General features: G+C 36.4%; 1 protein-coding gene across 1 annotated transcript; it reads left to right on the top strand.

Annotated features, from left to right (window-relative positions):
• The first annotated feature begins 1,353 nt into the window (after nucleotides 1-1,353).
• LOC140239076 (F-box only protein 6-like) lies at nucleotides 1,354-9,113 on the top strand. The gene is made up of 4 exons (XM_072318973.1): nucleotides 1,354-1,726; nucleotides 2,307-2,559; nucleotides 5,874-6,093; nucleotides 8,842-9,113. The coding sequence occupies exons 1-4, from the start codon at nucleotides 1,354-1,356 to the stop codon at nucleotides 8,998-9,000; spliced, it is 1,005 nt and encodes a 334-aa protein (XP_072175074.1). The 3' UTR covers nucleotides 9,001-9,113.
• Nucleotides 9,114-15,941: the final 6,828 nt, after the last annotated feature.

Genomic DNA, 15,941 nt, shown 5'->3' with positions numbered 1-15,941 from the left:
CATTGATACGAAGATTGCCGAAGTTGACCTGTCATCAAGAGTAAAGCGCGTAGATGTTGCTAAGTAACATTGCCTTTGTTGTCTTCTCTGCAGTGCGCATCACGCAGTCTGTAGTAATGCCAGGGTGCGTGCATACAACGTATAATACGTGTTTCTTACGGTACCTGGTATTATGAAATCACAAAAGAAGTTTGCTAAAGCTGTCATCCCCTCAGCCGAATCATAAGCCGAACTGTGATCGGACTACTGGCTACAGTGGATCGGACTTCTTCGGACTCGGGGGGAAGTGGGCCACAGCGTAAGCACTAAAGAGGAATCGATAGCGTAGGTCTCTATAGGAAACTTGCGTCGTGCGCCCGTGTATACATTTGACTAAACCGCCAGGACCATGTACCTTTAACATTTAGTTTGTAGGCCTACATAAAATTTTGAAATTCATTCAAACACAATTATGCCCGAGGCTCAAATCCTCATAAATCTAACTGATCATTTATATTCTGAAGTTATTCAGCCAGGAATAACATCATGTTTCAGACTTCAATGACAGAAACATTGAATTTTTTGTCATTACTTTGCACACGATCAGTGGAAAATTGTGAGGTTATGACATGGTTAGCTCACTCATTTTCATCATATCCACTGTCTGTACAAGAACTGTTTTGCAGAAATTAGCAAAACTTCACAATGTAATAACTTCCTTATTTTTCTTCCAATTTCAGTCAAATTTTTACCGTTGAACTCGTAAGATTTTACTCTTTTATGTCAGGTTAACTTATATTTGGACTGGATTTTCCCTTTAAGTCAGTGATTTCCAGACTTGGAGACAATCTATGTAATAGACTGCATTTTTGTTGTTTGGGAGGCAATAATTTGGGGTGTTGTCAATTTGGCAAGTACCATATCTTGACTGGGGAAATTGCAGAAATGTTAAAAGCCTAGAGTGAAACAGAGCACATTTTATACAGTGTGCTGCTCTTAACATACAGGTTATGGGCAAGTCCAAAGGCTTTGGCCTGTTCCATCATAGGATGTTCCTCTGACAAGTCTAGGCCTCTGCACAACCCCCATCACATAGAGCCCAAACTCCTTCCGTAGACGCTGTGTGGAGATGATGAAGAGATGAATTTAAGCTGTGTTGGGGATGTCCAGGGCACTAAACTTGCTGGCACTTTGATCTGAGTATGGAGCTTTCAAGATAGTAGCATGATAGCAGTGTGATGATCCACTTGCAACTTGTGAAATCATACTAGAAAGTAGTTGGCTATCATACCCTTGTTCCTTACTCTGCACAGGCCTGTCGCTGGACGGGGAAAAACAAAAAAAGTGGCAACGTTGCGTGCAGCGATCCGTAAAATGTTTCGGACTGAGAATCGAGATGGGAGACAGGAGGGCAGTGCTCCGGGATCACAAGTGGACGAGGCTGTGGAGAGTCACGGAGTGGACACTGACCGAGAGGGGACAGTGGAAGGATGGATTGATGCCCTACCCTTCGAGGTCTTGCAGAGAATCCTGCTGTTTGTTCCCGAATGCAACCTGAAAGAATGCTTGACCGTCTCGTCTGTGTGGTGTAAAGCCATCACTGAGGCAACCTTCTGGAAGACGAAGTGCCTTTATTTGGACCGGTATGTCGTGGAGTATGTGGCACCCTACCCGCCTGATGACTGGCGTGAATTTTACTTCAAACGGCCATTCGGGAGAAACCTCATCAAAAACTGCAGTGGCCAAGGTAAAACTTTTCAAATTTTAGGTATTGAAGAGAAACAACGAGATCCTCTGCATCTCAGTTTTTAATTGGTTTGACATTTTTTGCAAGAGTGACCTACTAACATTGATCGCACATTTCCAAATGTGTCACCACTAGTAATTAGGGACAGCTTAGTGGTAGAGTCACTGCCTGGAAAGCAGTACAGATGAAAGGTTTAATTCCTGCTGGTTCCTTTTCCCAACATGTTTGTTGAAAATGTAGATCAGCAGTTGCGATCTTCAAAATTTCATTTGTACAGAGGGCAGATCATTGATGAAAACTCATACCTCATTTCTTCACCCCTCTGCTTAATAGTCTCTTGCCTTCAACTTTATTATGTAGACAATTCATGAACTAAATCCAGGTGAAGTGAACATTGCAGCAACTTACCTAAACATTCGTTGAAAAGTAGAATTGAAAAGAGGGTTGACTATCGCCTGTGTCGAAGCACTATCTCCAGTCCTGAGATTTTCAACTCGCGCACAGTTTACGGTATTTACGACACTTTTTTAGTTTGTAGACTGAAATGGTTTTGTGTGACTTATGTTTATTTTCATCACAGATAGTAGAGACAAGAGAGACATGGCAAGTTGGACAGTGTTAGGAAATGGTGGAGATGGTTGGCTCGTTGAAACCAAGTGTCCGGGATCTGGGACAATGCCAGAGGAGCTCCTTAGCCTTAGCAATGGCGACCCAAAGAGCTTTGCAACATCCTACGGCCAGTGCGCCAGGGAGCAGATCATTGACCTTTTGGCCGAGGGTTTCACCGAGGAGATGTTGGATGAACTTCAGCCTCCGATATTTGTATCAGAATGGTGAGAAATTAAATTTTGGATGAATTTGATGTGAGTAATGTAAAATTTCATGTTCACCTCCGGCTTAGATATTGGTTTTAATCTTTTATGTCATTTTACAAGTCCAGGCCTTCAAGTAAAGAAGACCCTTGTTATAACAAGGACCTAAGAATCATGGCAATTACAGTACCATATCATATCACATTTCTCACTACATTAGGGTACAAACACCAATACTTTTAAGTTGGGACCTACAAAATGACCTTGTTGTAAGGGGGTTTGATCAATATATATACATGTGATAGGATAGAGATCAACTTGCGTGTTAAAATTGGATAGACATAATTGTTTGATTATGGGTGATTTTAACATCGATCTTATTGATATTGGAAAAGATTCAGAAAACTTTCTAACTGTCATGCATTGTGTTGGATTGTCTCAAGTGATCTCTTTTCCAACTAGATTAACCCGAAATTCTGCTTCCTTGATTGATCATTTGTATGGACATGTTTAATATACAAATGTACATGCAGGTATTATTGAGGCTGATGTTTCAGACCATCTTCCAATCTTTACTGTCTTTGAAAGTATGTCTTATTTTAAAAGTACCGTCCCAACTTTGGGGAAAGTTGTACGATCGTATAAACATTATGATGTTGATTTATATTGTTTAGACTTAGCCAATGCAAGGTGGGATTATGTGTATAAGTGTAAAGATGTGAATGATGCATATTCTGTATTTTATGGTATATTTCGAAAGATATGTGATAAACATGCTCCATTAAGAAAGAATAATACTAGTCATTCAAAATGTTACCCTAAAAATCCATCGGTAACAAAGGCGATTTTAAAATCAATTAAAAAGAAATACAAATTGTATAAAAAATATAGATCATCAAATTTTGATCTAAAATATGAAAGGGAGTACAAGGTATATCGAAATATTTTAACTACTGTTTTGAAAAATGCCAAATGGATTTATTATAGTAGTATGTTTCATGATAATAAGCAAGATTCGGGTAAAACATGGAAAATAGTCAATGAGTTGTGAAATCCTGGTAAAGAACATACTGCAAGTTTAGAAATTGAAGAGTTGGTGGTTAATAAAACTGATGAAGAAAATTCTGTCTTTTCTGCAAAGGAAATAGCAGAAGAGCTTAATGACTATTTTGTTACTGTAGGACCAAAGTTGGCCAGTAAGATTCCTGAAACACAAATTAATCTAAAAGAATTCTTGGGGGAAAAGAATAATAAATCATTATTTTGGAGGCCAGTTTCAGAGAAAGAAGTGTTTGATAATTTATTCGCATTAGACTCTAAGAAATCACATGGATATGATAATTTATCAGTAAGATTATTAAAGGATGCAGCAAGTTTTGTTTGTAAGCCATTGCTTTACATTTTTAATTTGTCCTTAGAAACTGGAATTTATCCTCAAGCCTTAAAGATGGCCAAAGTAACACCAATATATAAAAAAGGACCGAAATCGGACCTCGGAAATTACCAATCTATCTCGGTTCTGCCAATAATAGGAAAGGTTTTAGAGAAAATTGTAAATGGTAGACTGGTTGATTTTTTTGAGTCCAATGATATTTTTTATAAACACCTGTATGGCTTTTGTAAAAGATACAGTACAAAATTGTCTTTAATTGATCTTGTAAATACACTAATGACATCACTTGATGAAGGAAAAATAACACTTGGTATTTTTATAGATTTTAAAAAGGCTTTTGATGCAATAAATCATGATAATCTTTTATGTGAACTGGCTCATTATGGTATTCGTGGAATTCCACTTCAATGGTTTGCTGATTATCTGTCCAACAGATCTCAGTTGCTATCTTATAAAGGAATGGTCTCGACACCGAAGACTATAACATGTGGTGTCCCGCAAGGGTCAGTTTTGGGGCCTACATTCTTTTTGATATTTATAAATGATTTTCCTCTTTCTTTGAATTCAGATTGTTTGCTGACGATTCAAATATTTTTCATACTTACGCTGCTCGCCAAAAAGAAATTGATGTGAATGAAGTAAATGAAAACCTGCATAAAGTTCAAACATGGTGTAATGCCAATAAACTTACAATCAATTTAAAGAAAACAAATTTTATATGGTAATAAGAGGAAAATGCCAGTTAGTTGCAATGAGGGGTGCAATAAAACTATCTGACACAGACATTGGTGAGGTGAGTGCTGCATCCTTCATCGGAACTCAGATTGATTGTCATCTTACTTGGAAACCCCACATTCAATTGGTAAATAAATGTGTTCGAAGGAAAGTAGGTGTATTGTATGAATTAAGACAGTATGTTCCGCAGTGCATTCTTGTGCTTTTGTATATAAATCTTTTATACAGCCACACATATTATATGGTATTGAGGTATGGGGCAGTACTTATAAATCTCACTTAAATTGTATGATATTTCTCAAAAAAATGGCTCTGAGAGCTATAACATTTTCGTTGTTACGAACACATTCAGAACCATTGTTCCAACGATTCAAAGTTCTACATGTTGTCAGGTTACATAAGTTCTCAGTTCTTACATTCATGTACGTACGATCTCTGCAATGGAACTATTCCGCACCCTCTGTATGACTATTGCCAAATTGTGCATCATACTTACAGGACAAGAACAAATGAAAAAAGAATGTTGTACTTACCAAAATTTAGAACCGCACAGGGACAATTTTCGATTTCTTACTTAGGACCAAAACTTTGGAACACATTGCCACGAGAAATGCGTGAACAAAGCAAAATATCTACATTTCGTAAATCACTTGCAGATTTCCTACTCTTATAGGTATTATACTGTATCAAGTATTATTAGTTTTCTATGTTAGAAAATGAATGATGTATAGATATTCACAGTCATTTCAACTAAGCATGTAATAATTTTTCTTTTGTATTTAGCTTTTAGTATGAAGATCAAGGTGACCAATCTCGACTAGCACTTGTGCTATCTTTTGGTTTCCTTGTTAACAACAGCAGCTTTGTAAAATTATGCTACATGTATCTTATTTAACTCTCAAATATCATCATTTAATCATGTTATTATAAAGGAGAAACAGATAAGTATATTTTTTTCACATATGTATGTAGACAGTTGTGTTATGATTCTTGTATGTACATGTTCAAAATCTTGTTGCTAATAAAACTTCAAATTTCAAATTTCAAGATATGTATAGTCATAACATATGTATTGAAGATTTTTGTGTGAATATACCCATATATATTTTTCTTTATCTAGGAGGCAGTGTGAGGTAAGGAAAAAAAAAAAGAATTTTGACAGCCACAGTTTTCACTTTTTTCCTCATCCCTGGTTGTAACCATCCAGGTATGCTGCCAGATTTGACTGCGGCAACACGCTCGAGATCCGGGTACGGCTCCTGAGGGACAGACCTAAGGTCCATGAGGTTACACCGAGGGATAGAAGGCATCGACGCAGGCAGAGACAAGATGAACTTGTGGAACAAGACAAGTCAGATAACGAGGTTGACTGCTTCACCTTTGGTCCTCTACGCACAGAGCAATGGGCAGATAAATCATGGAAACAGGTGAGATATTTATATAATATTGACTGGCCTCGAGGGAGATACCAGAAAATATTGCCCAAAGTGAAAGAATATTTATCTGGTATCTCCCTCGAGGCCAGTCAATATCATAATTATTACCTATCCCCTAGGTAAATTAGGAAAATATGTGAATACGGCTATACACTATGATATAGATAAAGCCACATTTGACTACCTGTAGATCATCACCAACATGTCAAATAATTGAAAAATTGTTCATCAATGTATATCACTCAACTCCAACATCAAAGATACAGACATGTATGTAGTTGTAACAGGCGAACATCAAACATCTGAACGCTTATACACTTTATTTTTGCTTCTGTTTCAATATGGAGAGTTGTAATAACTGATGGTCACTGTGCAGTTATTGAGCACAAATGGACTAGTCATTTTGACGCGTAGTGCTGCTGGAAGTGGTCGACCTTGTATGAGTTGATTTATCGGCGTTCTCCTGCGGCGCGTGTGACCGACACACAGCGACATCCTTGAATGTTTACTCTTCGTGGTCGATCGGAATGTTTACATGTAAAGTGAATGGCGAAACCCGGAAGAAGCAAAATACCAACAAATATTGACTGCTGACCTCCACGACCCTGCAAAATACTAACTGCAATTGCCTCGCAAAACTACCTCATATGGGTAATAATATGTAATATCAGACCTCTTTAGGACATGGTTCCTCTCTAGCTAGGATAGATATAAGTAGGCAATATTGCATGTATACTGCTGAGGCACTTACTTGTGAAAGTCAATATGAAAGTTGGCCAAAAACATTAACAGCTGTTCCACAGCTATTTTGGGATTTAAAAAGTAATTATTTCAACAGGCAGAAGCATCCTATTGAACCTAGCAAATGATATGTAGTATTCAAGTTGCTCTAAGTGTACAATTATTGATGTTGTTTTGTTGTTGTTGTGTTTTGTTTTGTTTTGTTTTGTTTTTTGCCAAGCTTGTCCCTGAAGAAAATGTACAAACATACTTGTCCCACCACCACCACCACCACCAAAAAACCCCCAGCATTTTATTGAGCAGCACAAGTTTCTCACTCAGTCCAAAGTACCTTTACCAGAACTGTGCTAAGGCATCAAAGCACAAAGGTTATTTAGCTGACTGCAGTTTCTTTGAGATGTCTGTGTATAACAGATATTAATTTCATTGAAGTTGTTACTTAAAGGGGAGTGAAACTCAAAGATGCAGTACTATTAAAAGACACCAGAGAAAGTTTGAGAAAAATCGAACTATGTGTTCAAAAGTTATGAATTTGTAAAGTATTGGTGCCACCAGTGCTGGATGAAAAGATTACTACAGTTCTTGACGTCACATATGGAAAACAATACTGATGTGGAGAAGAAAAATTAAACATAAACTTTCACTTTTCTAGCACGAGAAAGAGCTCTGGATTTGTTTCTTTCAGAAAGCAGGGGGAATAACAATACTCTTACATGTGTCAGTAATAAATCAAGGGAATGTGTACTCTTCATGAAAAATGAAATTTTGAGAAATTTTCAATATACTTTCTTTATATTGTTTTCCATATGGTAGGTCACAACACTGTTACAGGAGCCATTATAGGCTGCCATTTTTATGGGTAGGTGTGACCTTAGAGTGATAATTGAATGTAGAACTGCTTTTTATTTTATTTTTTTTTCACATACTACATTGTGTGTTTCTCCAAAATTGTTGTTTATGATTCAAAGCATCTTGTGCATTGGAAAAGCAAGTGGCTAATTCTTGCACCAACTTCAATGTCATGCAAAGTTAGTTAGAAGGGTAGTGTTGTGATTACTCTATTGATCTGTTCCTCACACACGCCATGCACATATACACGCAATTCCACCGAATGCAGATTGATTTCTTGTTTTTGTTTTTTTTATGTATTCATGACTGACTTTGTTTAATTTTTATGATTGTATTTTGGGGTTGGTTTATCTGTTTGTTATTCTTTCCCAAGTCATTCAGTGTAAAACATGTTTAATATGAGATAATAGATCGCTATACAAATGAATTAATTACTTTTGCTCGGGCCATGTGTTATGTTCCCACTGATAAGTAGTTTAAGATTTATGTCACGCTGTTTTCCTCTCTAATACCACAAGATTTAAAAGGATTGTATAGTTTTGGGTGAGACCTGACTTCACGTTTCTAACATTTTTTTTTTTTTTTGAGATAGTTAGAAACATCTTATGAAATGTGAAAGAGCATGTAATTCCAAAACGAATTCAACATTTAGATTTGATGAATTTTTTTTGATATCACTGATATATCCAAAAGAGAGCAGTCCTAATTAAAGGTGGAACCCACCTTTTATTACGACCGCTTTGTTTTACGGGTTTATACTTTGTTTTTGGATGTCTCAGCCATTCCAAAACTAATGTTCAGCAAGTAAACTTTGAATCCCTCTTAGAATTGTATGCTCTGTCCTATTTCATAAATGGTTTCTTGATATCTCAAAGAAGGTTAAAAGCCCAATCCTTATCTCCACCAAAACTGTATCATCCCCTTAACCTCAAGATTTTAAAAGCTACATGTAGAAGGTCGTGAGAGCACACCTTATTGTCCAACATCTATATCTTCACATTTTTACACCTTTGTCTAAAACTTTTTCTTCAGTCATGTGCATCATATAAGGCTCCTGTCACACTCCAAAGCAAACTTTGTGTTCTTTGGGGATTATATCAGAATTCCAATGCATATAATACTGCAATGAGTGTCTTATCACCCCCACAGACTTGCCACTGGTTCAAAGATTACGGGCCAGGTGTTCGCTTCATACAATTTTGGGACTACAGCAAGGATACTCAATTCTGGGCGGGTCACTATGGAAGCAAAATGGCAGGAGCCGAGGTGCGGTTCATGACGACGGAACCAGAGGAGCAGACATCATGAGATATAGTGGAGCAACTTCGGCGCTCACATATATGGAATGTCTGTTTATACAGGTCTCCTCTATCTTCTCCTGGCAGGTTGTAAAATGATGCCAACCATGACTTCATCTCTGAGAAAAATATGTTTTGTATGATGGCGATGACAACTTGCCAGTAAATCTATTTAGCGTCCGTGGACTCCCTGCAAATTATTTGATCAGTCTTTCACTGAACATCTCATTTCATGCATGTGTGTGCTGTCAATTATTTCAATTCCCTTCTCACTGATCTCCTGTCTTCAAAGATTGCACCACTACAGTGCACTCCAATTATAACGAACATGGTTATAATGAAATTCTGGTTATAACGAAGTAAAAATTTGGGCCGTAACATTATCCACATTATGTATTTTTATTGTTTATTTGTTCGGTTTTAACAAAATTTCGATATAACGAAAGAAAACTGCCAGTCCCGAGGACTTTGTTACAATGGGAGTCGACTGTACAAAGAATACAGATGCTGAGCTTGTGAGCCTTACTAAAAGATCTGACCACATTGCTCCACAGCTCCAATCACTCCATTGGCTCCCCATACATCAATGTATCACCTTCAAGCTATTCTTGTGGTTTTGTAAGACACGGGATATATAATAGCAATGTCTTCAGTTCTTTTTATAATAACAATGTCCCATCAAAGACTGGATTTCTCTGTTTGCTCCTCTACTTCAACCTTGTCTCTCTGCTCTTCCTCTCTGCTGAATATATGGTTCTTATACTAGTTCCCAGTATGGTAATGGAACATTTCTGTCATTACTTCACTTCTTTTAAACAAACTCCCCTTTCATGTTGAAAACACCCAAAGTGTAGATCTTAGATCAATGCTCTAAACTTATCCAATCAATCATTTTTTTTTTTGGTTTATTTGCTACATAAATATCACAATGCTCAAAATTACATACTGTACATTAAATTAAACTTTTTGTTCTGTATAAATGCGCTTAGAAACACTCAAATGACATGCTGTATAACTGTTATTTATTGATATTATCATTATTATCATTATTGTTGCTAATGTTGTTGAAATACCAACTGACATTTTATTCCAATAAGAATCTACCAGATACTACTTTGTCTTTCATGTGACTTTGACATTAAAGGGCTGGTATAGTTTTGGTTGAGATGGGGACTCAGGTTTTTCAGGTTTCCAACTTTTTGTGAGATAATAGAAAAGCTCTTACGAAATATGAAAGAACATACAACTCTAAGAGGAATTCAAAGTTTATTTGATGAAAATTGGTGTAGAAATGGCTGAAATATCCAGAAACGAAGAAGTTCTAATATAAGGTGGGATATCTCAGCTATTTCAAAGCTGATTTTCCTCAACTAAACCTTGAATACCTCCTAGAATTGTGGGATCTGTAATATTTCAAAAGTGGTTTCTAATTATCTTGCAAATAGTTAAAATCTGAATCCCTCATCTCAATCACATGGAAAATTCTCTGTAACTTTTATGAGAAGAGACCACATTATATTGTTCATGACATTTTGTTGAGAAAAGAATATTTGTTCAGTTGACAATATGAAGAAGAGAATACATTTCACGTTTTAAAAAACTTGCTTCATAAAAGAGCTAAGGTGGTAAGTGAACAATCCTGCATTCATACTGACTTTACAGTCAGGCAGCAGGGAGCTTTAGAATTTTGCGACGTTGACGTTCAGAGGAAAAAAACTCTGTTCTACACATGTGCAAAATTGCTTATTGACGTTAATCTATTTATATCTTGCGTTGTCTGAGTTTTCACTGCGCATTCTGGTTTATTTTTGCGTCCACTCAGTTCAAGAGGCGGAGAGCTATTTGATGCACTGATCATATGGAGGCACCATTTTAATTTTTTATAGGTTGACTTCTCACATACTCTAAAGCTCCTTTGCAACATGATGCAGGAAGAAAGGAGCGCGGTCAGCGCAGTTGTTTCAAACGTCAGCGACGCAAATCTAAAGCTTCCAAATGATAAAGAAATGAAACTTTGACCAATCACAAATTTTCAAAGCATAATTCCACACCCTGTTCCAGCAAGCTTTGATAGTTGTGATAATGAGAAAGACAGAACAAACAATATGGTAGAGGCTTCATTAGAATCGAGTGTGACAGTGAGGAAGTGGTAGAATTTTACATTTTCTAATGTTATGAGAAGGTATTGACTGTAGCACCAGATGGGATTACAAAAAGAAGATAAGGTTATGATGCCAATTCTTCAATACACTGTAATTTCCTTGTTGAAATGAAAACAAGAAAGGAAGAGAAAAATTTGTATCCTGCACATCAAACTTTTAGAGTGTTGCAATAATCAAACATTATTTTTAGCTGGATGGGGATGGAATTGGCAGATTTATTGGTCAGAAGCAAAGTGTTCTCATGACATTTTTTTTCCCCCTGATTTTTGGTAGTGTGGTGCAGTCATCCTGAAACTGGTTTAACCCTTGCTCTGCTTTGTTTGACCATTGGAATGTTTTCTTCGCCAATTGGCACATATGTCAGGAACTACTTGTCAAGGAAAAGCGATTTCCCAACTCCCCTGTTGCGTCACCCTGGCCTTCCAGTTGGACTTGCAAGGCACACTGCCACTCATAAGTTGGCTTACTAACTTAACAAATAGGCCATGAATAGATGAATAATATTTCTAAATTGTGATGAAAAAGCATGGCATGTTAAGCTGAGTGTGTGGGCACGTAAAGGGTCAACAAAGATTCAGATGATGTTTCTGTTCACAAATTATGTTGACACCTGTGACATGATATTATTATTTCAGCTAGTATGCAAATTAGATGGCAGGTTAGATAGTGCAATGCTTACATGCTGGGTGTATAGAGCAATACAAAGATATTTAATGATTATCTACAAGTGTATAAGTTTACATTCAATGTGTTCTAGATTAGGAAAGTGACTCATTGTTATGTGCAAAGAACTGCACAGCCTAACATGTTTTTGTGCAATACCACACAAGCTGTACATCTTGTCCAGATTGTATAGTGCCTAAGAGCCACAGTGTTACTACAATGTATAATCAGTATACAAAAGTGAAGAATTGCAGAAAGTTAGGATCTCAAAAATTGCCTTGTTAATTGATGTCTTTGTATTATTCCACCTTTTTATAACAAAGTACCACTGTAGTTTGCTGTTGCCATTCATTAATCATAGGCTAACATTGTGTTAAAGGGATATTCCTGACCAGTTAAAGGTTAGTCAGATAGAAAAAGAGTAAAGTTTTGCATGCCCAACAGTGAAAAAAATGATGAAATTTTGATTAGGATTAAGGAAGTTATGAAATTTGTAAGTTGCGCATGTTTTCACAAAACAGTTGGTAAACAGACAATATTAATGCACAAATGAGTGAGTTGAAGGCATCTCCCTACAGCTTTCCATCTAGTTTGTACACAAAGTCTTGAAATGTCCTGTTTTCGTTTTGTTTGTTTGTTTGTTTGTTTGTTTCAGTTGACCCCAAATTGTGCTGCAGCCTCAAGCCCTTATATGTCTGAATGATCTTTGTTTTGAAATTATTCAGCCAGGGATGACATGTTTTACACTTTCAAAGTAGAAAAAAATCGATTTTCTTCAGTTTTTTTTTTTTTTTTAAACTTTACAAATGAATCTATGTGAGGTGATGACATCATCAGCTCACACATTTGAATATCTACATCAGCTCTTCCAGAATGATTTTGCTAAAATTTGCAAAACTATTGTGATCAATGTTTCATTTTTGTAGTATTGATAAAATCTGACTCTTTCCTTTCAAACAAACTTTTGACTGGTTTGAAATTCTCCTTTAAAGTGAGAGATGTAGACATTATTATATTAAGGAGAGTGAAAAGAAGAAAGAGGAAGAGAGAATAACTTGACACCATCAAAGGTGTACTATTGTCTCACTTTACTGCAACATCGTAGCTGTCAAGGGGAATTACACAGAAGTTTGCAAACACAGATAGAGATGCACCAAGTTTGACAGCATTTTGTTGCCGACATAGCAGTTTATTAAGATCGATGCTAGATGGAAGAGATATAGGGAAAGAGATCCTGTGGAGGAAAATGATTGTATGATGCACAACCTCAATAACAAAGCCCTCGAGGCAGGTTGTTTTCTTTTGTTATATCAATATTAAAGGACAAGTTCACCTTCATAGATATGTGGGGTAAAGTGAATGCAGCAATATTAGTAGAACTCATCAGTGAGAGTTTGAGAAAAATTGGACAATCCGCTCAAAAGTTATGAATTTTTGAAGTTTCCGCTCGGTCACGGCTAGATGAGAAGACTAAACTATAGCTTTTGATGTCACGTGTACAAAGATAAAAAGAAAGTGTTACGAAAATTCAACATATTTTCACTTTTTTTCGCATAACAAAAGAACACTCGCCTTCTCTCTTTCAGAAGGCAGGGGGAATAATATTTCCCTTAAGATAGGTCAGTAACAAGTTGAAGAAACGTGCGCTTTATTCAAAAAGTATAGTTTTGTGAAATTTTCTTCTTGTTTTCCTTATATCGTTGTACGTATGTGACATCATACACTGTAGTAGTCTTCTCATCCAGCAGTGATTGCACACACACTTTAAAAATTCATAATTTTTCAACGGATTGTCGGATTTTCCTCAAACCTTCACTGATGTATTCTACTGATATTGCTGCATTCATTCAATCCACATGTATATGAAGGTGGACTTGTCCTTTAAAGTATGCATCTATAGATATTTATTGATAATTATTGAACCTGAATTTTACTTAATTGTAACAAGAATTTTGTTATATCCGTGTTCATTACACACTTCACTTCTCCTGACCTTAATTACTTATTTGCATTTATGTATTGTTTATACGGTATGTATCTCTATTTACTCAGTAGTCTTTAGGCAGTTTACCCAAAGGACACAAGAAGCTTTTTTTTCCTTGGCTGAATTTGATTTTGTTTTATAGTACCCAAAATTTTCTTTGGCATGTTTACTTTCTGTGTGTGATTTGTCTTTATGTGTATAGTGTGTGTGTTTTGCTTTTTGTTTTGTTTTGTTTTTTGGTGCGTGTGTGTGTACCTAGTTTATATCATGGTTCGATGAACAATGTCAGGGGCTAGGTTGGTGATTTAAGGCTCTTGAATTTGTGGAATGACTGAATATAGGTGATTTTGCAAGCTCTTTTTTATGTCGGAATTTATTTCTGAAATCACTGTATGATATCCAAAATTGTATGAAAAATTGTCACATTTATCTCCACACATTAATTTTGATCATTCTTGCTAATCTATTCAGCAAAGATTTTTTTTTTTTTTTTTTTAAATACCCCCGCCACACATAGTGTGAAGGGGGTATATAGGAATCACCGTGATGTTGGTCGGGCGGGCGGTCGGTCGGTCGGCCTGTTGCAAAATCTTGCGTCGCAAACTCCTACAGTTTTGAAGCAATTTAAATGAAACTTGGGGTAAATGATGATATTGAGGTATAGATGTGCAAGACATGTTTTTTGTGTTTGTCGGACAATGTGTTGCCTTGGTAACCATAATTTTACCAAAACCTTGTGGATTGAATAACTTCCATAGTATGTAAGCAATCAATTTCAAAATTGGTATCTATGATGATCTATAGGTGTAGTTATGCAAGACACTCTTTGTATTTGTATCGGACAAAGCGTTGCCATGGTAACTGCATGTTTTCCTCGAAATCTTGTGGAGTGAACAACTTCCACAATTTTGAAGCAATTGAAATCAAATTTTGGTATTATGGCCTTGAGGCATAGATGTGGAACACATAATTTTTGTGTTTGTCGGACAAAGCGTTGCCATGGTAATTTTACCAAAACCTTGTGGATTGAATAAATTCCACATCATTCAAGCAATTAAGGTCAAATTTAGTATGTATGATGATCGGGAGGTGTAGTTATGCAAGACACCAATGTGTTAATATAAGAAAAATGTGTTGCCATGGTAACCACTCATTTTTGTATCAAATTGAACCATTTGATCTATGAAGGTGAAATTTGGTGTTTATGATGGTCTCTAAGTGTAGTTGTGCAAAATGTCCTTTGTATTTGTATCGGACAATGCGTTGCCATGGTAACTGCATGTTTTTTTTTTTGTTTTTTTTTTTATCCTGTGGAGTGAACTTCTTCCACAGTTTTCAAGCAATTGAAACCAAATTTGGTAGGCATTATGGCCCTGAGGTATATATATGGAACACATCATTTTTGTGTTTGTCACACAAACCGTTGCCATGGTAACCACAATTTTACCAAAACCTTGCAGATCGAATAACTTTTCCATCATTCAAGCAATTAAAGTCAAATTTAGTATGTATCACAATCTAGAAGTGTAGTTTTGCAAGACACCAATGTGTTAGTTTAAGGAAAATGTGTTGCATGGTAACCACTCATTTTTGGATCAAAATAAACCATTCAAGCTATGAAGGTCAAATTTGGTGTGTATGGTCTTTAAGTGTATTGATGCTGGGGGAAAGCATGTCTCCATTTGCTGTAAGTTTTATACTCAGTGTCAACTCTGTAATTGTACAGTAAACTAAAATTATTCTGTTTCCAATTCGACAAGTGCACAAACTTGGTATTAACGTCATTGCCCTCATGACATCACATACTATAAAGAAACACTAGGGGCGGGAGTATTAATCACCTCAGTGATAATTCTATTTTTTTTTTTAAGTTTCTGTCATTTAACACTGTATGACTCAGATAAGATAAAGAAAGCCACAACATTTATTTTCTTTTCTTTTCTTTTTTCATGCCTCTGCCACAAAAGTGTCCCCAGAGGCATTCAGTGTAGTGGGTTGGCCATCTTTCCGTCAAGTTAATCATTTTTAGGGACAGCATTACTTCAAAACCATGTAAGGTATCCTAATGAAATTTAGCATATATGTATGAGTGGACAAAGTTGTGCCTATCAACTTCTGGGCGCACATGCAGAAGGTCAAAGG

Source organism: Diadema setosum, chromosome 15, assembly GCF_964275005.1.
Source record: "Diadema setosum chromosome 15, eeDiaSeto1, whole genome shotgun sequence".
Taxonomy (NCBI): domain Eukaryota; kingdom Metazoa; phylum Echinodermata; class Echinoidea; order Diadematoida; family Diadematidae; genus Diadema; species Diadema setosum.
This window is presented reverse-complemented; position numbering and strand designations above follow the sequence as displayed.

Bases quoted from the DNA above. Each gene is read 5' to 3' on its own strand.
- LOC140239076 (XM_072318973.1), top strand. From the start codon at position 1,354: ATGTTTCGGACTGAGAATCGAGATGGGAGACAGGAGGGCAGTGCTCCG. The intron at 1,727-2,306 runs GTAAAACTTTTC...TTTTCATCACAG, and splicing joins CAAAAACTGCAGTGGCCAAG to ATAGTAGAGACAAGAGAGAC. The intron at 2,560-5,873 runs GTGAGAAATTAA...GTAACCATCCAG, and splicing joins CCGATATTTGTATCAGAATG to GTATGCTGCCAGATTTGACT.